General features: G+C 39.5%; 1 protein-coding gene across 4 annotated transcripts in view; it reads right to left on the reverse strand.

Annotated features, from left to right (window-relative positions):
- Nucleotides 1–7,952: 7,952 nt before the first annotated feature.
- SNX9 (sorting nexin 9) overlaps nucleotides 7,953–25,094 on the reverse strand; it is a 97,294-nt gene continuing 80,152 nt past the window's right edge. For all 4 annotated transcript variants that reach the window (XM_030498869.1, XM_030498870.1, XM_030498868.1 and 1 more), the window contains exons 12-18: nucleotides 23,571–23,674; nucleotides 20,768–20,845; nucleotides 15,242–15,318; nucleotides 14,483–14,572; nucleotides 12,929–13,043; nucleotides 11,280–11,371; nucleotides 7,953–10,001 (exon numbers count right to left, since the gene is read on the reverse strand). In XM_030498869.1, coding sequence (XP_030354729.1) covers nucleotides 9,954–10,001; nucleotides 11,280–11,371; nucleotides 12,929–13,043; nucleotides 14,483–14,572; nucleotides 15,242–15,318; nucleotides 20,768–20,845; nucleotides 23,571–23,674 — 604 coding nt within the window. In that variant the 3' untranslated portion in view covers nucleotides 7,953–9,953. The remainder of the gene's footprint in view (nucleotides 10,002–11,279; nucleotides 11,372–12,928; nucleotides 13,044–14,482; nucleotides 14,573–15,241; nucleotides 15,319–20,767; nucleotides 20,846–23,570; nucleotides 23,675–25,094) is intronic.

The following is a 25,094-nucleotide window of genomic DNA, read 5'->3' on the forward strand; positions in this document are numbered from 1 at the left end:
TACTGCTTAATATCTACACAGAGAGTGATGCAGCATGTATGTTGGCAATTTTTACCAGTGAGCATATGACTTGACTTATCTTCGGACAAATTGTGCACACCTCTGTTGAACATCAACAGTGAAAGCAGGGTTCATGATTACCCCATATCAGGGGATATGGTTTTGATGGGGTGGAAAAGGTCTTCCTGTAGCTCGGTAACCAACTATAGAGAAAACACTAGAAAGAGGCAATCCCAGATTGCCTGTTGTGGGGTTTCTCTAGTCCACAGTGGCTTCCATTGTCACAGCCAGGGTACTGCAAGATACTGCCTGATTCAGCAAAGTCATTCTTACCTTCATTCTTAAGAAAGAATTGAACTGTTCTGTTGATGCACAATAATTGTAAGAAGGAAGAATAGAGTTTTCCTGGTTGCTCAGAATCTGTGAGTTTCATTGTTGAGATATTATAGCTAACCAGAAACGGATGAATACAAGGGTGGAAAAAGCGAGTGTACAACAGAAAGCTGATTATGATATAGAAAATGAACCTGAAAGCTGAATAATTTAAAAGAATAAAAACCATCCTTGTATTTTTTAGACTACCCAAGTTGTAAAAAATTTGGAAAACTTGATGAGAAAATGCAGTTGGTCAAGTCACAGCAGGGTTATATATATATATATGGACAATTTTGATGGTGCAGTACACTTTATTTATTGAGGAAAATGTTAGCTTCTGATCCCTCTTACTATGATTCATTTGTAAATGAATTCTGTTAACATAAGAATCTTTGGTTATTTTGTCCTATTGGGTAATAAAGACTACACATTAGAAAAAAAAGGAGCATATGGTGTAAATGAGACCTATAATGAGACATTTAAAAATAAGGAGTGGGAAGAGAGAGCAGGGAGAATGGAGTTTCCAAGCTCAATTCATAACTCTAATTAATATTAATTTATTTCAAACTTATTGAACTAGAGTAGGCCCTCAGTGTGATCAGACATTCAAGGGAGAGTATCTTCTATGGAGTTCAGCATCAAGCATTAGTAGGAGTTGTTTGAACATTCATAAGGATAATAGAGCATGTTAATTTTCAGTGTCGGCTACTTATAGCATTTTATAATAGGATTTTGTTAGTTAGGTGAGCACATGTTCTGCCTTCTCAGAAATACACATATAACAACTACAAAGGCTGCTATCTTCAAGCAGTCTCACATTCCAGTTCTGTTTTTAAACACAGTGTGTGGCAGCAGTGATCTGTGCCATTAGCCTGGTAGAACACAGCAGCTATCTAGCAACCAGCACCACCACTCCACAACTATTGAGAAAAGTAGCCTTATAGCTCTACAATAAGTAGGTTGATGTCTCCCAGACCTTCAATATAATCCCAAACCCCAGTTCTCGTATGGGAAACATTCCCTAAGTGTAAAGTGCAGGATTTATTTGTTGCATCTTTCTGAAGATACATGATTTCCACCTAGTGCCTTTGATAATGGGCCACTGGTTGAATGCCAGATAGTAACCCACACAAGAAAAAAGGATTCAGTAATCCTCTCACAGCAACCCAAACTGTCTTGCACACATAGATTTGCATTTCTATTCTCACATGTCAACATTTTTTCCATTTTAGTGGTTTCCAGTGCAGCATATGTAGTGCTTTTAAATTGAAATTAGGCTTGCTTCTCTGATTTCATTTTATAAACAGATGCTGTGTGGTATTGTGTCTCCTCATGCATTAGAAAGCCCTGTCCACTAATTTTCAGATTGGCACTCGCTTTCTTTGTCTTTTAAAAAGATGGATGCAATGACAACTTTCCAATGCTGCTCTTACAGAGTAGCTATCTTGAATAATATTCCCTGCATATTTTGGTAGGAGTTCTCTCTTTACTCCTTCCAGAAATTTGAGATAGACTTTGTCTGGTCATGGAGATTTATTGCAAACTACATGGAAAGGCCAGAACTGGTGCAGATCTTTTCCACATGGAAACACTGATGCACAGAGTTCATAGCATGCCTGAATAAAAGCAGAGATGCTCTGTGAGTATAAAATGCCTTTTAGAAGACAGAGTAACTAAACTCAAGTTTAATCTTAGAAGATGCTGCTCAGAAAGCTGCCCTGATACAGGAACAGAAGTCCTGGATGGGCCAGGATACAACATATTGAAGAGAAAGCATTATAAAATGACTACTCTTAAGGAATCTGCTGCCTTAAGAGACAGATTTATGCATGTTGAGTTATTAGTTTATTTTTTTCTGATTGTCTGCACTGGAACTGTTGCCTAGTGCTGGCTTATTGAGTTTAACTTGGTGATGGCTGGAGTCCCACAGGAAAAAACTCTTAACGTATCCTGGGGCAGATTTCTAGTGCTGGTTACTGGCTGTGCCAGAAGCCAGCTATGGTGACTTAAGGCCATTTTATTAGACACTAGCACTAGATCATTGCAATATAAAACTAGCAGCTCGCTCAGAGTGGAGCTGTGCCAGACAGAACCTACAAACACAGCTTTTCTGAACTCAAGTCTTGTCACAGGGACATGCCCTCCATCCGCTCTGAAACCACTGCAGTCCCTGCAAGCTGCCCTTTTCTCATGCTGATTTTACACTACATTCCAATAGATCCCAACTCCTGCAGCCATCCTGCAGATTTATTTTACAGGACAGCAGCCTTTGGATAGCAACCTTCTCCTACTGATTGCAAATTTGGTTTAAATTTTGGAAGACTTTCATAAACACTTGCGTCGTGGTTTTGTTTGTTTGGGGTTTTTTCCTTTCTGCCAAGCATTAAGACTGTGTTTATAAGCAGCAGATAGACTGGCACTAGTTGTTACCTTGGTAAAATTTATCTATTGCCAAGTAAGCATAAACATATGAGGGATGAAGTGTTCTACAGAAAAAGTCCTTGCTGTAAGTTGGGTAGGTGTGATTTGGAAAAGTGATTTGGAAAAGCCAGAAAAGTGTCACTATTCTAACAGGGAAGACAAATGAAGAGTTTCCTTACTTCTCAACTTTCCTTGCAGGCATAACAAGTCCTGAGCGGTGCAGTCCTGGTGGGAGCAATCAGACCTGAACAGTCTGGGGCAGCGCCAAGCTTAGCAACTCCATCCTAACAGCAAGCAACCTGCTGTATATTTTGCTACTATATTACAACAGATGCTACATTTAACTTTCCACTTCCAGCAGTTGAGTTTTTAAACAAAATCTTTACTGAGCTGAAAAATACTGGTCAACTAGTTGGGAACTTGTCAACAATAGAAGACTACCCCTCACCTCTGTACGGCCCTCGCTTTTGAGGCACCTTCCTCTTTGGCTGTAGTTCAACTTGGTGAATCATTGTATTATTGGATGCACCAAACTTGACAAGATGCTGTGCTTACGGAGAATTTGGTTAAAAATAATAAATATAAATAGACGAACATTGGATAACCGGTGGTGCTCTCTTGTTCTGTGCTTCTGAAGGTCTGTGTTTCCAGCATGCCATTGGACATTATAGTAGCAGGTTTAAAAATAAGGGGGGTTCTCACATCAACATTTCAAGGGGTTTTTAGAAAAATCCATGCATCAGAAACCTTACCACTGCAAACTATCAGGAGCTCTGGAGTTAGGCATCAGCTGAAGGGGCTGAGGAGGGGGGAAAGCCCAAGGGAGGAGAAGCAGCTGGGCAGGGGTCTGGGATTACAGTTTTGAGTTTAGGTGAATTTCAGAATCAAATTGGTTCCTCAGAACTAGCAGTTGGGTTCCATTCTCAGCCCTCCTACTTTCTTGGCGTGTTACGATTCATTTGCCCTCACTTTCCCTATCAGTGAGATACAGAGAGAATACTCACAAATCCTGCTACAGGTGTTTGACAGCAAAAGGTACCTTTCCTGGCGTAAGGCAGACATTGCTCGTAGGCAGGAAGAAGTCTGAAGAAATGCAGACACTGAAACATCAGACCACAGGACGCTCCCTTGGCTAGACACCCCGAGGCAGCTGTGTTTTGGTCCCAGGGTACTTGACCTGCTTTGGTTTCGATAATGTGCAGTGCTCTTCCTCCCTTAAGCTCAGCACCATGTTCACACGCACAGCCTTTCTGTTGGTCACCCCTTCCTGTAAGCGGGGCTGCACAGCCCGCTGACTCCACACCCCCTTTCACTGATCCGAACAGGTTAAGCTCATCCTTTCCAGGTAGCCCAGCACAGAGGCGTTTTCCTAGGAGACGTTATGGCTGAACGTGTGTAAGGGCTCCAAAGCGCAGTTATTTCTGGCAGAGACCCAGCAGCTAAATAAAATTAACTTAACCACTGCCCCCTCTCTCCCTTTGGGCAAATTTTTCCAGGAAACCTTGAAAAGGAATTAAAAACCTAAAAGGAGACCTTTACTTTTATTTTTTTCTTTCTTTCTTCCCCCTCCAGAATCAGACTTTCTCTGCCTTTCCAAGCTTTTCAGACAATGTCCTTCCACTGTCCCAGCCAAGCCTCTAAGCTGGCCAACAACAAATGCTCTCTCCTGTATCCCTCGCTCCTCCCTTCCCATCTATCAGTTCTATTAGATGGCCAAAGAACCCGCCTGGTTACCTGGCTGATCCATTTTCTCAGTTTGATGCCTTTCTTCACAGACTCGACAGCCCACAGGGACTAGTACAAATGCTGCATGTCCCTATATATGTGCATACACACGTACCACTTGTCCCCTATTCCTTGCTTTTGGCGAGTACCTTTGGGAATAGTCTAATAACTACAGTTATGTAACTAACATCCAATTCAAAAGGAACCAAAGCACTCTGCAGAATCATTAGAGTTGGAAGGGACCTCTGGAGATCATCTAGTCCAAATCCCACTTAAGCCTCCACAATCTTTCTGTATTTTCTGTTATTTTTATACGCCTACCCTTTGTCATTATTCTGTGGAGATAACCTCTAAGAAACCTTTTGGAGCTAGCAACTTAGTCATATCCTTACAATTCTGCTCCATTTTATTTTTTAAATTGAAAACTATTTCTTGGAATAGAAATTCATAGAATTATTTGTTTGTTCGGGGAATGACATTTCAGAAGATAAAAATACACCAGTGAAGAGTAACAATTTTAGATTTGGATCTACTGAGATTTAATTGCAATGGAAGGCAAAGTGAATTAAAAATGACCTCAAATTGATGGATGCTATTAGCAAATCATTATAAAAAGTGAATAGTTTTTAAAGATGCTAGGTATAAGAGGAAACCTAAGAGTAGCAAAAGTCTGCTGTTAACAGAAAACATTACATATGTTACACGTTCTTGCTTCAGCCCCAGTAGAAAAATATGGGACTTACAAAGATATATTTTAATAGGAGAATACAGCCACAGGCCAGAAGAAGGGAAGAACAGTGTTTAGTAAATGTGAGAAAGCTGGCTTCAGATTGACAAGGCTGGTTCAAAGAAACTAATCGAGGAGCAAGCAGTTTTTAACTCTGTAGATGACAAGAACCTAGAGTTCAGGAAGTCCAGGAGGAAGGCAGTAGATACCGACTTTCATCAGCAAAGATAGATACTGCAAAGGTCCCAAAGCCACAACTGATGTGCAAAAAGCCATTGGGGGGGAGGCAAGAAAAAAACGCAGCAAAAAGCAACAGTTTGTTGAGAACAATCTGTGTAAATAGTCAAAGATCCTTCTTCGACTGGAGGATTAACCTACTTAAACACAGGGGGTACAGAGATACAAACAGAAGGGTTTTAGGAAGAATTTTGACAAATTTCTCACATTCAGATCTCAGAAGAAATTCAAGAGAATGTATTCTAAATGTGGTGACTACTAGGTAGGCATAAAACAAGTTGAAAACTGACACCAAAAGTCTATAAAATAATTGGAATATAACATAAATTTGTTAAAAGCAAAGCAACCTGCATGACCCCAACTAGCTCTGGATTACAAGTATGGGCGGAACCAAGTATGGGAAATTGAAAGTGTGGTCGGGAATTGTATTTTAGTTGTGATAGATGCACGAAGATCTACATACAGTATTTGGCCACTGTATGGAAGTTACGCAGCCAGGCAGGAATACAGCAAGGTGACATGGGCATAAACACCACAAACTGATGGGCCAGCAGCATGACTATTGGAAGAGCGAGAGCTACAATCCTCACCCTGGCATGTACTGACAGAACTAGTATGAGCAAGAGAACAGGCTCATTTTATGCACCCAGAGAAGAAAGGCAATACAGTTTAACATGAAGAAAAACTTCTAGTATGTAAACATTATTAGATATGTTGGTTAACTGTTCTAGTTCATGAAAACTCAAGCTCAGATGTAGTATTTCATGTGTACAAAACCTACAGAAGTGATGATGCATGCAAAGGAAAGCTTTTCAAGCAATAACATGCTGATTTACTGTGAAGTACCATGCTGGCACATTGTGGAATCTCCAAGATTCCAAGAAAACATGTATTTGTGACTCAAGTGTCCTTTAAAATAGTAAGGGTATAACTGATGGATGGGTGGGAAACTACAGGATGGGTGGATTGGTCTCCAGCCAGTGTATATGTTTCTAGTTCTATGAGGTTGTTTTTGCTGGGGATTCTTTAGACAGAAAAGGGTTTTTTTCTGCACAAGTGGTTACCTTTCCTGTTTTGCACTTGTTTGTTATTATATCAGTTATCAGTGTCACTTTTATCAAAAGAGTTATAGAAAAATATTGAAAGTATGTACAGGGAGAAAAACCAAGTGACTGAAGACCTCCCCCCAGCTTGCCTTCCTCTGGTGCACGCTCACGCGTCTCAGTGTGAAGCCCCACGAAAGGCAGGAGCAGCTGAACAGGATGCGTGCCTAGCGAGCACTTTGCCTGCTGCAGGCAGCTGCAGGCCACGAGGCTGGGGAGCACACTGGCCAATCCAGACTGGCAGAGTGGCTTGAGTACCTCAAATTAAACCACAGCACAGCACATGCATCTCTTTCTTTATGGGCTGTTAGTCTGAATTATTCTGCTGCACTAAGCAAGAATAATTTTGGCAGCAGTAAAATTGATTTATATTATTTAATCAGAATTTACAGAATAAGTATGTTATGGTAATACTTTCTCAAGTGCTTTGTCATAGAAAACAGAAATTGCTCAGTAAGGTAAAAATGTCAGTTCTCGGGCAAAGCTATAGCCTCATTACAGCATTAAAGAATACTCTAATTGCAGTAGACAGTACTCTTCCAAAAACATACCATACATTGCAAAAACACCACTGCCTGCTGCTGCAGTCTAATCCCATGTGGAATTAACTGCAGACAAGAAATACAGGTAGCATTGCCCTTTCTATAGCTACATTTTTAGTGTTGAAAAACAGTAACAGAATAAACAATCAAAATACAAAGTTAAACCCAACAGCTAGGGCGCTTGATGACTTTTACAAAGTCACTGGAATAATGCCCATGTTTGGCTCACCCTCGAAGAAAAGCATAAGCCAGGAAACAGTATTAAGGCTTTTTGATGCTCCAGAGATCAATTACTCAGCTATGACAAACAGAATTCAGGAGGGCGCTGCTCAAGTCTTACTCCAACTTGTTATTCTTGTTTTACGACTGCACCTTCAGTGTGAAGGTTTTCTGTTGCTCCCAACTCACTCAACCTAACTATGCCACTATTGATGTCCAATTTAAAAAACAAATACCAAAAGACAATCGAATTCCTATTCTGGGTCAACACCATGCCGACGCAAAGCCAGGAATACACAGTAGCACTGTGCTCTACTACTTATTTGCAGTCAGGAGGGTTCTATCGGCCATGAGCTAGACTGACCTGAATAATGAAAGCTTGCAACATATGCGTAGCCTTTGCCGGTCTGCAGTCACTAGCACTATTATACCCTTCAATTGGGATGCCCGCTTCATGGAAGACACATGGATGCTTTCTCCTTCCTCAGCTGGCCAGTGTGTGTAAGCTGATGAAAAGCTATAAGGAGGATTTGTCTCATGCTGCACCACCCTGTTAGAAAGCAACGTGACGATTTCAAACCAAGACAAAAAAAAAAAGTCTGGTGGATATACATAAATATTTATTTACCAGTTTTAACTTCATTTTACTAGAAGTCTTTTTAACAGTTTCTCTTTCGTGCCAAAATGCTGCATCTCTGACACAGTTGCTACTGACATAGCTTTCCTGCACTGGGAATGCACAGCTTACACTTAGATTCCAGAACAACCCCTTCAAGGTAAAGAGCCTTCAACTTTAGTGCATACAGAGCTATTTAAAGATTGGTAAAAAGACCCCCACCTCCCTTTCCCCCTCCCAAATCAAGAGACTGTTACAAAGAGATTTCATTACCAAAAAGTGAATATACAAATGCTAAAAAAATGCTGGCTTGAAAAGGTGATTTCAGAATTTACTGTACATATTGTAACAATTTATTATAGAAGCTGCTTCTACATGCAAGCAGATCTTACATTTGGTGTAGAACATTTATACACATTCTTTACAATTTGTACATATTTAAATGGCTGTATCAAACAACACTAAAGCTATGGAATTTTGGAAGCGAACAACTAAAACTGGGAGGAGAAAAAGACAAGGTTTATAAAATGTGAACAAAACCCGAGACACTGAAAAGCATCTAGACTTAGGCTTAGTCTGGTTTGGTTTGGTTTCAGGTTATTCAGGCAGGCCCAGATTTTCCTTCTAGCACACAAAAGTAACACCAACGCAAAACAGAATAAGGCAACTATTCAACCAGCAGACTGCACCCGTCCCTTAGAATGGCTTATTGGTAAAATGCCTTGGTTTGGTTTTTTCCTTTTGCTGAAATGTTCGTTTTCCAGGCACATTTTAGCAAATCCTGCATTTTGGCTTTTGTGCTTGCTTACGGCATGAAATGAATTACTGCAGTTGGTGCCCACTGTGAACAGGGTTGGTGGTGGCTTTTTGCTTTGAAAAGCCTAGGCCTCAAATGGCATTTCAGTCATATGAAAGAGGTCACTGGCCCACTTGATAAGAGATGATGATCAAAGCACAGAGTTTGTGTGATAACTAATGATGTTATTCGGTACTTTTGTCACCTTTTAGTTTGCATTAGAAGGTAACAAAAAGTTAACCCAAGCCAATAGCATACAATACTACTACATGAAGACCTGAGCTTAGTTGGAATTTGGGGACGTCTACTAGTTCGGGTTAGATGTAGCAGTGTCCCCTCTGCCGAAGGGCTTCAAACTCTGAGGGGTAAAAGGGAAGCTGCCCCTGTACAGCACTGAGGAACACCAGTGCCTTATGGCATAACATTGGGGAGTGTCAAAGTGCTGGTATGGAAAACTGTTTTCACGCCTTCCTGAATGGCTCATTCCCTGTTTGTACTTTGTCTTCTTACACAGTGCATAGCAAGAAAGAAAGAGCCTGACATAAGCTCTGAGGTGTTGTGCCACAAGTACAAGATTTAGTTAGAAGGAAAAAAGAGAAAAGGAAGAATGAGTGATATTTACCAGAAGTCATAATGGGAGCAGTATGCCATGGCTGCGTATGGGAAGCAAAACCTAGAACAAAGTGTTCATTCAGGAGATTATCATGAACATGTACCAGAAACATACACAAATATAATTCCTCCTGGCTACTGAATCACTAGAGAGCTGGATTGCATATAATGAGTATTAATCCTCTCAAGCTTATCTGCTTTCCCACTTAAAAGATATAAATTTGTAGATCTGATGTTGATTAAGAGTTTTTGGAAGAACACCTGATAGATGCAAGTCTGCATGAAGTCCATGGCAACATACCAGCTCAATAATTTAGAGCCCCATAACTGACAGCATTATCTGGCTGGCTTTACTTAAATAATGATACAAATGGGAGACCATTCAAGATAAGAGAACCTTATGATTTCAGCTGATAAAGTCAAATTTTAAAGAATTCTTTTTTTTTCTACAACTGATTGTTGCTGTTGGGGTTTTTTGGTGGGTTTTGGCTGGCAAAGGCTAACAAGCTTTTATTAGCATTGCCACAGAATCAGAAAAGCACTTCGGAGTTGTTCTTTATTGTTGACTATTCCTTATTCTCTACATCATAGGAAAGCGGCTGAGTGCCTGCCTCAGCTTCTGTGCAATCTGAAACAAAGAAACAGAACATATTAAATACGCAGTCACTTTATGCACAAATACACTTACAGGTTAAGAAATTAATTGTTCCCTCATTTTCTTGAAAACTGCAGTTTTTACTGCAGATTCTGTATATTATAGAATGGACTCTCAAAGCATTCCATTATAAAGGCTTTTCTTCTCATGTATACACTTTCTGCCTTGTTCATTTTGTGCTCTCACCACTCAAGTTGTGTTGGAGAAGGTATTGCAGGCTAGGCTGTCCTCTTGCCTATCAGGTTATCTAGCACTGCACTATGCAGGAGGACTACAGGCACAAAGCCGTATTTTTCATGAAATCAATTTCCCTACTGAAACAAGGCTACACATCAGAACAGAGTTCCTGTGTTCTCATGGTAGCCAGCAACATCACACGTGTGAACATGGACTTTGTCCCTCTACTGGGGGAGAGAGGACTGGTACAAGGAGACGGGTGAGGCTGCAACCAGAATTGGGATGGACTGGACAAAAGACTGAAAGAAGGTAAGGGGAAACCCATGCCTAACCCCACCAGATGTGTCAGAGAAACTGAGCAAGGTGACACGATGGGGGACCTGAATTTCTCATCCACTAAAGATACCTCTGAAGCCCCACTGGCACCTTTTACTGCTGTGAGGGGCAACCAGTTGGTTATATTACTCCTTTAAGTGATGGAAGCCAGGCTCCAGCACACTCAAACTCACATGTTTTACCAGTGTATCACATTAGAAAATTTGTTCTTGTTTTTCTTTTAAAAAAAGGAACACATGCATAAGAACAAATTTAAATAGAACCAAGGTTGTAGGTTACGTGATCAGTGTTAACACGTTAAGTTGCTTAAAGCACTCCAGTCCTGTCTACCCCAACTTGTATACATCAGGCTTTAACTTGCATAAGCTTCCCTTCATCCCCCATTCCTATGGGAGGGAAGTTTCATTCAAATGGTTTCTTGATGTACTCAGTGCAGCAGGTCTTACTGCATACGTAGTTCTAGCATTGAAAAAATAAAAGTAAAAATCAAGCTGTCAACAATAATGTTTCTCTCCACTGGTTTTTCAGTCTAATATGACAATCACGTACATAGGATAGTATCTATAGGAAAATACTATTTCAACTCATTTTTTGTTTTTATTTTTTTACATGTACAATTCTTGAAATATCTGCCCTCTGACAGAGGCTCATATAAAAAGATGAGGAAGTACTGTATTTCTTATAAAAGTGGCAGCATGGTACATGCCAGGAAAATGGCACTGAAATACTACCCCTTACCGTTTCATAGAACTGTGCCTGCTGCTCCAGATACAGACGAATGACGCTGTTGTAGTCATAAATCCGGTTACTGTGGAAGTGATTCATCTCAGCTGCAAGTAGAACCAGAAGGCAAATTATTTAAGAGAAGCATTTGTAATTAGGAACAGTTTCACTCAGTTCAGGTTAGTTACTCTGCACCAAGCTCAATGTCCAGCCCTGTCACCATAGTTACTGTTCTCATGCTTCCGACAACCTGTTTTGCCTGCAGCACTCAGGTTACGATGGAAATGCTTGTAAAATTGGTAGGGTGTGTATTACTCACTGATAAAATACGGATGTTTCCTGGATAAAGCCAGGTTCTTGTTGCAATACTCAGGTGTACAAAGATTTGATGTAAAATACAAGGAGGACTTTATCCTACTGAGGTAACTGCTCTTTCCTGAAGTGTTTCCAACAGATTTTGGCTGGACATTCAGATTTCCAAGGGTATAGATGTCAAGCTGTAAGCCACATCTGTAAATATTTAGCTCCAAAAGAGATACAGCCAGTAGCGTTTGACTCATTCTTGACTGAGGCTGTTTCAGTAGAAAACTGAGAAACAGCATTACTGAATCTATAACACCTTTCACCACTTCCTGCATCTCTTGTCAGATTGTAGTTATGGCCGAAATAAAAAATTATATATATTTTGAGATACCAGCAGCGGGAGAAGAAATATTCTAGATTGTAAGAGTTATCATAGAGGTCTCTTCTGTGATTACCACTTACACAGCACAGTCCTCTTGCACCATTGTGACCAAAAAGAAAGGGCCGGGGAGTTTTCTTGTTTGTTTCTGAAACCATTTTTGTGTGCTGCTCTGACTTTGCCCTGTAAAACACTGAGTACTCTTGCCTTTAAGTCAGCTAAAAAAGATGCAACTCCCTCAGCAATGAGTCGTCCCACTGAAGTCAGTAACAGGATGCACCTGAGGACTTGATATCCTGCAGGACTGAGCCATGACTCCTCACTTCCCCAATTTTTAAGTGCGGTGTGCGAGATCTCATATTTACAACATCTCTAACCTAAAGAGGAAAAACTGCATCCAAAGAACATGCAGGAAATAAGATCTTATGTACAGCATGAATCTCAACAGGATCATGTCTGACTAAACCATGAGTCAAAAACACACTTCTGCACACGATGAACTGCTTCCTGCATCAGGGCCCATGCTTTTTCTTTGAGACATTATCACTTCAAGAATGAAAGAATCAGCCGGGGGTGATTATTTGCATTGTGGGTTTGTTTTGTTGTTTTGGGGTGGGATTTTTTTTTTGTGGGTTTGGTTGGTTTTTTTTAAATTGCGTTTCCAAAACACGTATTTTCTGCAATATCAATATGAGATTTGAAAGAAAACAATACACAAATAACTGCAGTTTTAGGAAAATCTAAGCAGATCACATAAAAAAAAAATTAAAAAACCTAAAACAAAACACCCCCCACACCTCCCCAAAAAAAACCCCCAACAAAACCAAACAAAACAAGCAACAAACAAAAGAACAACCCCAAAAAACCAAAACAAGCTAAGCCTTGCTCTTATCACACCTGGCAGAATAAAGATTCTCTTTCAAAGTTTGTTACTTATTTCAGAGGTCTACAACATTACCATTTAGTCCAAAATTTGGTTTACCTTGTAGTGCATAAGCCATGGTGCTCACACGTTTCACCATGTTCTGTTTGTCTTGTGGCGTTATTTTACTAGTTGCAACTAATTTATCACATTCTTTCACTCTTTCTATTGCTCCCTGTAAAAATCAAATGCAGAAAGATTAAGAGTAGTCAGCTTAAACGTCTTTATAGTCATCTAAAATGCCTTTGGCCACATTTTGAGCTTGCACACTATACACATACAATGATGGTTTCTGCCTTCTCATGTTTTCACCTGGAGTTTGTTATTTCACTCTACTGATTTCAAGAGTCCCAGCAGCTTGCAAACAGTGACTTCAAACACAGGCAAGAACACAGTCACTAGGAAATTGAGCTTGGTAAATGACATGGATATTCACAGAAAGGACAAAAGGACCAAGTTTTGAAATACAGCTGACCAGCACGACAGACATCCAAAAGCCTCAAATGCCTGTAGAACCTTATTTGCACATTATACAAGATGTGACAACAAACTATGTTCCAAGAGACAACTCAATGCAATGTATAACTTTTGATTCAGGAAAATCCTTGTGTCACAAGCATATAAACAACAAGCATAAAAAGAAATGCCTCCCCCTTCACAATGTATTTATGCCAAACATTCAAGACAATTGATTTACACACCTCTTGGGAGTAGGCTTATGTTTCAAGTTTTAAAAACATTTCTTCTCCTTTTCAGGTATTTGTCCCCAAGGACATCGTAAGTGCCCTAAGAAAGACTACACAAAACTGATATGCTTTCATCTTTGTTGCTCTCATAAATATGGCCTTGCTTTATACATTTAGCACTTCAAGGGGTAAAATAAATAGATACTTGTGTACTTGTTTTATAGTTCAAAATTTTTAGTTTCCTGAAATATGTTACAGTAGGCACCTGAACAGATGGAAACCTCTAGGACCAAAAAAAGGCCAGACTATCCCAAACTAGACTCAATGGCTAAGTTCACTGGTTTATTATTTGATGACTTTCCTATTACAGAGAACAAAGGGGTTGGTTTTTGTTGCTGGTGATATTTTATTTTGGGGTTGATTTTGAGTTTTCTTGGTGTGTATTTTTTTGCCCCTCCCCTCTCAGAAGAGTTAGCTCTATTCTCTGTTTTTCAATATTAAAAAGAAACTTCTAGTCAGCGCATGATTATTTATCATGAATCAGTAAGCTAGCCACGTAAGTGTACACAAGTTTTCCCTACAATACTGGGATAGCTTAGTATCAGCTACTATGGAAGACTCAAATACTACAAATTTAAACTACTGGTATTTGTTACATTGGAACATGAAGTTAACCTGAAGAAAATAATGAAGTTTCTAGTGCTCTACTACAGCAGAAAGTCAGGGTACTGTCAAATCTGAAGTTCTAGCTTCCCTTCCCTCAAGTACTTTTTTATTTTAAACATCAACACACCAGTTTCACAGAAGCTTTCAGAGTTTCTGGAAGCAGGGCCAGGCTGCTGCATAAATGCAGCGTACCACACCACTGCTTTTGTTGCTGTAGATCCTTCTACCACCCAACCCTTAAAAGGAAAGGCTCCTCACATACCTTATGAGCTCCTATGATGTCAGGAAAGCAACCAAGAAATCCTTTATATTCATGATTTGTTTCCATCAAAAAGTGAAGATCTTTCTTCGGCTAATTAAAAAAGCATAAGCATTAGTAAAAGTATCTGTGGTGTATTAACATCAGAGAAAAGAAACTATGATGCCAAAAGAGGGTGAGGGCAACAAAAAAAAGGAACGAAAGAAGAGGAAAAAACCACCCCATACTAAGATTACTTAATTAATACTTCTTGTATGTTGCAAGTTTTTCCACATTTAAAGGAGTCCTTCTGAAAATATAAGCTTTTTGGAGTAAAACACCGAGCACCAGTTAGCAGATGCCTCTGTTCTTTGTTTTACTCAACACTAGCTTACGACATGAAGGGTTTTGCCTTGAATTTTCACTGAAGAGGAGTTACCAGTACGGTCTTATTACATGTACAAATATTCACATGGGACAGGTGAATGCCCTCAGTTGCCGACTTGGAAAACTGTTTTAAGAAGATCTGCATTTTGGAAACTAAGTTTAATACACAAAACATCAATTTATGACTTGAATACTGACACCAAGAAACACCCTCCCACCACATCCTAAGTTGACACACAGTAAAGATGAAAGCGCATTTAGAAGTATTAATAGTAATTTCATTTAAGTGGTATGCAACACTAGCAGTTATGTTTTAACAGAAAAAAGGAGTCAGAAGTGATCCAGATAGGTGATAAGTTTGTACACACTACACCAATGCATTCATAATACTCCCACCTGATCTGCTACAAGAGTGGCGATTTCCTCATAGGTTTTCCCTGCTTCTGTAATTGCTCCATTGAGATCAGATTCTCCTAAAAGTGAACATCAGTGTTCAAATTACAGCAAGTGAATTGCAGTAAGAAACTTGCCTTGCTTCAAGGCAAGTGTCTAAAATAGCTTAGTCTACATGAATAAATGCCTAGTCAGCATTTTATAGCCAGCAGGAATAAAGAAGTTAGAAAAATATTAAAGGAAAACTGTGAAGATCTCGTAGAAAACAAATACTAAAGGGACTACATAAACACTGTTCCACCACAGTACTACCACTATTCACTTCCACATTTCATAATTATATGTAGCTTAAATACACAGGTATTCCTCCACACAGGACAACAGGAAGCCTACGAGAATGGGAAAGAAAGGAGAACGAGGAGGATCACACCAGAAGATAGACTAACAAGGCTGAAGAGACAGCTGCTGTTCTGATTTTTAATAAATTATTTTTATACCTGATAAGCATAAATTTTCTATGATGCCCTATGGAGCACTGATGCTAGCCCAAAGCTCACCAATAGTCCTAGACTGTAATTGATAGGAGGTCAGAAAAGCAGGAGGCCCAACTAACATTCTTCCTGGCCAACAAGATTTCTGACCCTTTAGGGAACTCTTGGATAATATTTCCAAGCTCTGTAAGAATTGCTGGTTTTGAGAGTGAGTTTCTAACTTTGATCCTCATATGAAATAGATCCAAAGGCCCCACAAACTACACTTGAAAATACAGACATCACCACAAAGCCTAAGCTAGACACCACCACAAGCGCTCTGTATTACTGGCAGGACATGGCTATGTGGGACAAAGATGGAAACAAGCCTTACATCCTTGCTTTTTTTTCATGCCACTTCACCTTCCCAAAACACCACAGGTTTTTTCCATCCTTGTTAGCTTGTCCAAGGCAGGAAGTCAACAGTACGGAAAGCAAATTCAGGTAGAGAAAGGGGAAAGTATAATTTGCAGATGCTGAATTTCAGTTTAAGAAAAAAGAAAGATTTTTCTCATCCTTTCAGACACATCTCAAGATTAAGCCACAGTTAGTCTCTTATGAACACTTTGTATTCATTCTATAGACATTGATCAGTGTCCTAATTCAAAATCAACCAACATTGATTTCATTAATGATTAAATTGAACATTAAAGTATCTTCCTTTACTACAACATACAAATATATGTTAGAGATTTATTAGGCAGGGTTCCTTCACTTTAGAATGTCCTAAAGGAAAGAAAAGGTAATGATTGAATGTTGCTTCAGTTCTATTAATCAAATCTTACTTTCGATTAGACTGGTTTCATAAAGGCAAAAGCTTCGAGGGAAAGCTACTGATCCTAAGAACCAGTAAGTCCAGCAACAAAAACACTACTAAAAAAACCCCAGGTATTTTTCTTCTTTTGAGCCTGTGTGGATAAAATAAAACCAACATGAAATGCCGTTGTGAGATCCAAAAGGTATGTAACTCTGAAGATATCCTCACACTGTTGTAAAGCAATAAAAAAATTACAGGGAGTTCAATTTCATTATTTCAGAATTCCTCACATCTGCTCAGAAGTAACCTTGAGTAACTTTGAAGTAACTGCTGCTTAGATAACTGACTCCTGTATTTTGGAACAAAACATCGCATGGCTTTAATTAAGAGTCAGAAGCCAGGTTGGTCTAGATGTTGCTGTTCATTTCATAATGTTATAAAAGATTATGACTTTCCTATCTGAGCAGAAAGAAGGAGGAAGAGTATTGTATTTGAGCAGAAAGAGAATCCTCCCCTTGTATGCAAAGCTCACTCAAGGGATCTTCACAGATCGGAGCTTCAAAGAATCTGGACAAACCCTCCCAGCACTGATCCTCTTTCATTTGGGAGCAGCAGGGAACAATTCCAGCTTGTAGAAGACACAGGGTGCATTAAGAGTTACTACTACCAGCAGAGGCATTCACACTCCTCCAAAAATGGGGCTAAGGGATTGCATACTTAAAAGTTGTTCCAGGCAGTAGATCCCAGCAACAGACAGGAACACAAGTGGTAAAATGGTAAAAGAATATCAGCTTCTCTTCATTCTGAATCCTTTTGTTCTACAAGCTCTTTTCCAGGTAGTGCCAGGGCAGCCTTAGAGTCAGATTTCATCTCTCACCTGCTGAGAGTTCTAATACATGTTATCCTCCAAGTTCTAATACATGTTATCAGCAGTGTCATGCCATGCTCAGTCAGTCACTCCCTACACCAGGCCACCTTGCCAGAGAATTCCAGCAGCAGATTGCTCCCAATCACTGTTGTCAGCACAGGTTTTGGTCAGAGTTTTGTTACTTGGACAGCGCTGAGTTTCTAGCATTCTCAGCTTCTGAACCAATGTGAAGCTGCAAATGGGCTTCATAACTCAAGCCATGAAAGCTGAGCTGGGTCCCAGTGCAAGGATATACCAGGACGTCAGGGGTTCTTTAATCAATGGAAAAGCAGAAAGCCCCATGTGCTGGTGACATTTATAACAAATTTAGGGCAGTGTGCATTATGTATAAGATGTAAAACTATGAGGAGTCTTCTGGAGATGCATCTCTTGGCAGTTCAACTGCTTAGTAAATGCCAGTGATTATCACCTCTGAGGGAATACACCAGGCACATTGAGGCAACTAACAGTCTGTAAGGCTTGACCGGTACAGCAGAATTTTTTTTGTCAAGAAGTGCTTTGGATTTGTTTTCTTTTCTTTCAAAGCACGTTTTAACAGAATCCAGGAGTAGGAAAAAGATCTGATGTACTAGGAAACTATTTAACAAGTACACCTCAGACTGATAATGTTCAGCACACAAGCAGCTTGAAAGGCAAGATATGCTTGTTGCTAGCTGGCAGAATAGTGAAACTTGCCATGTAACTGCCTAACAAGATTCCTGAGGGGTGATGTAGGATTAGGAGATCTTACTATCGTTGAATGGCATACCACAGACTATTCATGTTTTCTTAATATAGGAACAAGACTCGCCCAGATTTGGCGCCGCAAAAGAGAAGCCATGCTATTTAAGGTTGTGTACCCAAAAGCGTCATATGATGCAATAAGATTGGTAACATAGTGCCAGGCTGCAAGACACTTCCAGGCGTATGCTGGAACTGCCCAATATGCGTTTTTGGACCAGGATCATACTTCCAAACTACATGTTCTTCAAACTGATTTGACAGTACATAGGCCCATGGCCAAGTTAAATGAGAATCTCTCAATGTGTCCTTAATAGTTTTAAAGATACCCTTGTCTCTGCAAATATTGGGGGCAGACTCTTAATATGCACTGTGGCTGGAAACTAACTGATAAGGCTCACTCTGCAGCATAAGAAAAAGAGATTGAGTGAGTCAAATTAACAAGTGCATCTTGCCTGGTGCCATCTTAAACATTTTAGGCTGGAAATCAGAAGAGAAGGCAGTAGTAATTCACCACACAATGCTTTGCAGAGCAAGCAGGCAGCACTTGAAAGAGGTAAAGACAGTAGATACATCCCATCCAAACTGTTCAAATGAACCATCTAACAACGTATTTAGTATGTCAGAAATCAGCTACCAGAAGCTGCAAATATTCATGTCATCAAATCAGTTGTTGCAATCTTCAGTGGCCTATATGCTTAAACTTCCAGAACTCGTTAAAAAAAGATGAAGAGATTCAGCTCCCAACAGACACTGAATCGAGTGCCTTTAAGTATGGCTGAAGGTCCTGTTCCTCTTCACTCATAGTCTAGAAAAATCATAACCCACACTCAGCCTAGCTCGTACTGCTTCATACTTCTTTTAAATATTGGGATCGGGAAAGCTGCACCCTATCAGTTTAATTCCAGGTGCTTACATCTCTTGCATAGAGTCTGCTTAATCCACAGACCTGTACCTGAGGCAGCCAGCAAATTAAATTGTACATGAACAGCAGGCAGAACAGACTGAGGGCAGCAGTGATCAAGTAATTTAAAGTAACACATGCACTGCACTTATTCTCTTTTCCTGGGAACTCAAATTAAAAAGCAAATAATCCCATATATTATTAATCATGAAAAAGAAAAAAAAAAAGAAAAAACCACTGGTGTACCAGTTGTTCAAACAAGCAAAACATATGGAATCAGGACAAAGGCATCAGAGCATTTTCCTCAGCAAGATACCAGGGTACAACCAGGTACATCTGGGCCAACAACAGAAGAGAAACAGCCTTGCCCAGTTCCCAAACATCACGGGATCTATTTTTTCATACCATTTGAAGATGCTGGAAATCAAACTGAAGCTTTCATTTGTAAGGCTGATCTGCAATTTTGCATCCTAGCTTTAAGCCATACTGCTTCCCTTTACCCTGGCAAAAGAACGTGTGTTATAGTTCAAGCAATTTTCAATCTTTTCTCAAGAATTCTTGCAACAGGTTGTATGAAGCAAGGATTTCTGGTTTTTCAACCCCTGCTAAGAACACATAACTATGCAAATCCCCTACTTGGTTCTCACATCCAAAAGTAACTTTTCAGGCATATGATATGCTCCAATTCTAACTAAGCAGTTGTCCTGTTGAAGTACAGGACAAAGATGAGAATATCTCCAGTGTTTCCAGCAGCAGAGAACCTGAGTTTCAGAAGTGGTTGCATTTTAACACATGGTATATGGGGTAAAAAGCCTTAAGAGTACAAAGCAAGAGACAGATGAGTAGTCAGAGAGTAAGTACTGGTCTACTAAAAGTCTTAAGATGGAAATATTTCAGAGAGTCTCTATGCTGTAATATTTAAGGTTTTGTAACAGAGCAATTTTGCTGTTAAGTCTAAGGAAAAAAGTACATTTGATAAGAAAATCCCAGAGAAAATGGACTCAATAAGCTGCCTCTGGGATACAAATAAATATTTTCCAGTTACCTGGAAAACATCAGCAGAACATCAAAGCAGAATTTTAAGTCTGACCTAAAGACTACATCTTAGGAGAACTGTGAGCAATTGATGCCCTCCTTTTCCCTCCCACAACTTTCATACCTAACTTGACAGGCTCTATTTTTGGGCTCTTGAGGAGAAGAAAAAGTGAAGGACAAGAAAAGGCTACAGTAGCCAACCCTCGAGCCCACATAATGGTATACAAGAATCTTGTAATAAGTTTTCCATTCATGTGGAGTTGTTGTTTTCATTAAGTCACACGATAGTTCTGTGACAGATATTTTCAAGGCCGCATTTTCTCCCGTTTCCTTTGATCTCACAAAGAATGCTACAGCTACAGCATGTTCTGTCAGTCAGGCCAGTGATCAGATTATATATTAATGAGATTAAGCTAAACTCCTCCACCACCAACAACCCGCCACATGATTATACAGTGAGAGAAAACAAGATGGCAGACTAAAATATAAAAAACCCTGTAATATACACAGGGAAGCAAGTTTTAAATATTTTTTCCAGAATCATGTTCGATATCTAAAGTTCAGAAAGGAAAGCATTAAGATCTCTTACAAATGTAGAATGATGTAATCAAAATATCTTTTCTTAAGTAAAGTCCAAATGAAGCTATAGATGTACCTTGGTATCCACTAGTGCTGAAGACCAGTGCCAGGCTCTGCAATGCTTTTCCTATCTTCTGGTATTCCTTGGGTAGTGCTAAAAGTGGGAAAGGATGGAGAAGAGAGGGAAACAGAAGAAAAAACCCACAAGGGTAAGTGAGACTAAATCTGTAGCATTTCCAAAACTTGACAGAAGCAGATGTCAAAAAAACCAACAAAGTTTTACATTTCCTTTAGTGAAGCATTTACAACCACATTCTTACCCCCTCCCCTGCTACAGATGTTCTAAAACTGGATAAAGCAATTGCAATCCAGATTCTTGAAAGCCACAAAGAGTTAGGGAAACAGTGTGTGACTGCTATAAAAAGGGAAAAGAAAAAAATATCTCACTGTACTCATAGCTCAGTCCTCCTATGCATACAGTGAGGTGTTTTTCTCCCCCTCATGAGCAGAATTTATCCTCCAGTGGGGAAATGCTGCAGTGATATGTAGACTAGATCTCATTAATATTTTAAGGAAGGAGATTATTATACAGACCTATAATACCTAAACTCTCCTCAAATCATGGATTTTTTTATTTAAAGGCACTAGAAGCCAAAATTATCTAGGGATAAAAATTGATGCAAGCATCTGAATAATAAAATTGTGTTTTATAATCTATTTATTCAAAATGTATGCATAAATTGCTTCCTCACAATGAAGTCAATGAGCTGTGATTTTTGAATGTGTTCATTACCACTTTGAATATCATCACCCCAGAGGCCTAAACAGCAATCTGAAAAGCAAAAGCAATTCTTTATAAGCTACCTATGCTAGCAGAAAAGACACAAACCCACAAGCAGATGTGCTTTTTGTTGTCAAATATTTGTATTCAGAGAGTACACTGCCCAGGTAACCAGCAGTTTTTTAGTTGTGTAATCCCACACAATATGATCTTCCCAGAGGAAGAAAAAAAAAACACCCCAAAAAAGCCACCACCAAACAAAAAACCACACCACAGAAAACAACACTTCCAAACCAATCCCCCCCAACCATGTAATTTTATTGATTATCTTTGAGCAAGCTTTTGCCCAGAAGCTAGGTTATTTCTGACAACTAGTATACCATTCAGAGTACTAGAGTTTTGTTATCAGCCATTAACTCGTTACTGAATTCCTAGCGGAAACTTCAGCAAAGCACATTTGGTTTCTTATCCCTTGCATTTAAAATGTTTCCACTGTCAGTCACTTTAAATATCATAGAATGTAACACACATAACTATTGCTCAAAAAGTGCCAAAAATACTTCTGACTAGGAGCTGAAGGGAACTTAAAACCTAAGAGACTACTGAAAATCTTCAGGTTTGCATGTCCCAATTGACCAGTCTACTTTTTCTATTCAGTATGAATGTCTGGAAAGTTAAAAGTTAAAATTTTTAGCACAATCACGTGACTTACTACATTTATGTTAACTAATAGCTTTAAGTATTAAAAGAGTCATTCATTCTATACCCAAAGCACTAGTGTTGTAAGTTTAGGGAGATTTTAGCAGTGAACAGAATACTGACTTTTTTTCTGTAAGCACGAGTCACAGCAAGTCCTAAACTACTGTGGGTTTGATCGTTGCTTCTGTAACTGCAAAGCAATGCTATTTTTCTAGTCTCTTCTGAGCGACCTTATTACTTCTCCCTCAGTACTATTTCCTAGTGAAGTGAGATCTGTACAGTGTTAAAGCTGTGCCCCGTGATAGACTATTTTTGACCAGCAGGAGGGTCAGTGAAATGTAGAAGGAAACCCTCTTATTCAAAGCAGTGAAACATAAATAATTTAAAGCTCACATCCAGCAGAGGCTAAGGTCCAAATGTAATCACTACCAGAAGAGACTGGGCTTCTATACTTCCCACTCCCTCTGGTTAGCTGCAGATATTCAACTGCAGTGTTAGATTAGAAAGCAGCAAAGAGATAACTCAGGTGCATGTACTCCCCAGTCTGGGGACAATGTGTTTTTTCTCTTTTACAGGAGTTAAAATGAGAGGAAAAAAACCCCCAAAAAACAAAAAACAAAACCAAAAACAACACCAAAGAAAAAATGGAGGAGCTTTGAGGAGATTTATGTGATAGGTCTTTAGTCGCCAGACACTACAGCCTGCCCTGAAGTGTTTCTTATTATGATCCTCAGCTGTAGTACCTGCTTCCTTTCAATAGCTGCCTTGTGGTGGCCACAAACACTGAACACTGCTGTGGACTAGGAAATTAGAGCCCAGGCAGAGTCATAGGGACTTGGTGTGAAGTTCTGCAACCCTAAATATCTGTGGGAAGGAAGAGAAGATAGGAGAAAAAGAATTGGGCTAAAGATTAAGTTAGAATCAGGTAGGTTTTTCTTTTCTCTATTTTTTTTTTTTTTAACTCATGTCATTTTTAAATCACTCCTCCTGGCATGCAAGAGTCCTAAATAAGGGGTTAATAAAATGCAATGATTCATGATTTCATTGGATAGGTATACTTTGCCCATGTCACTAAAATGTAGATAAATGACTAATATATGAGAACATGTCCAACAAAGGCTTTAGCTGGATTACTAGAATGATTGAATATTTTTAATGCTATGGGCAGGGACCAGATATTTCTGTTATGAGAGAAAAAAAACCCACCCCAACCAAAAACATAAACAAAAAACTTGCACAATTTATATTCTCAGACACTGAAAGCAACCAGAATGCCACACAAGTCTCGTGATAATTTAGGATTTCCTTTAGCTTTAAAAAGGTGCCTTGAATTATAAACACCACCATCACAGAGAAAAGCAACACAGAAACGACTGCTTAGTTCAGAAGAGACACTTACGCCCTGTACACCTCTTCCAGTGCTCTTGTCCCACTGTCAGCAGCTCTCTAACTCCATCATCCATTGCTTTGGTGAACCTACCCACTGCATCACATTTCTGTTCTCTGTGGCATTTGGAAAAAGCAAAAACAAAAAGCAGTTAAACAGATGCGTTAAGCCAGCTTTAAACACAATACTGAAATGTTTAGTAGTGTCACTAGGTCTTAAAAAAAAAAAAAAATAATTAGAGAAATAAATTAATTCCTTGAAATCTCTGCCAATTCATCGAGGTCAGAATTTCCTTCTTCAGATATAGGCAATTTTCATTCTATTTCCCCCCCGTTCTGTTAAATACATGGTACTGGACTACCACGCTTACTAGAGTTACTCTCAAAAAAAAAGCTACCAGCCAAATATCCTCCCTAGTGAGACAAAACAACACAACAGGAAAAACTAATTTGAGGAAAACGCATCCCTAGACCACTTAAATAGAAGGATCCCACATTGATATGAAACGAGATGTTAGAGCAACAGATGTAGCAAAATTCATAGCACAATGAACAAATACAAAGAAAATAATTGTTCCAGATATGTTGTTAAGAGTCTAAAATAGGCAAATAAAAATTAATATAGCAGTTCCTCTAGGGAAATACATATGCATAACTTTATATAATATAGACAATACTGTGTGTTCAGTTCTGTCACAGAGAGGGGGAAAAAAAAAAAGCGATGTTCAGAAGAGAATTCTGAATTTTTACCCCTCTTTAAGCATGTTTTCATGCAGCTATCAAAGCTTCCCATTAACATAGCACTGCATATACAGCAATGCTTTGTGAACTCCACAGAAGAAAAACAGACACATATTTTCCAATTCTCAATGAGAATTACTCAAACTGCATCAGATCTTACAAATGCTCTCAGCCAAAGCCTGTGTGAGACAGCTCTCACAGCAAGGCAACCTAAGTGACTCCCAAGAGCCAGTGCAGCAGCCCTGAAGAACCAAAGAACTATTCAACAAGCTGGTCTGCCCACTTCCAGGACTAACATGGCTTTCAAAACTGTGTTCATACAGACTTTTACCAGCACCCCGAGACATTCCCAGGCACTAGAACGCCACTGACAGGGATGTCTGAGGGGTTACAGCCACTCCTGCAATGCTTGGAGATAGATCCCCAGAACAAGCCCAGGCTGCCAGCCCCAGCCCGGGAGACGGTACCCTCTGGTGAGTGTTCCATGCAAGCTGCTTGCCTACCCCTCACCCTGTTTGGGGACAAACTCTTTAGCAGACCATATGCTGGTTGTTCCCTGCCAGGGTTCTGTATATAAGACAGTCTCACTCTCTGCTGCACCCTATGTACAAAATGCTCTGTCTGGTTCACCCCTTCAGCTTTTATACCACTGGGATATATAACACACATCACTTTAAAAAAGTAGTCAAGTTTGAAATTCTCATGTTTGAAGTGGAAGTGACCTAAAAAAGCCCATCTTTTTTACTAGAACAGAACTGCTACAAACAGCTATTATATCCATCTTAATATGCACTGT

This window comes from Strigops habroptila, chromosome 10 (assembly GCF_004027225.2).
Source record: "Strigops habroptila isolate Jane chromosome 10, bStrHab1.2.pri, whole genome shotgun sequence".
In the NCBI taxonomy this organism is placed as follows: Eukaryota; Metazoa; Chordata; class Aves; order Psittaciformes; family Psittacidae; genus Strigops; species Strigops habroptila.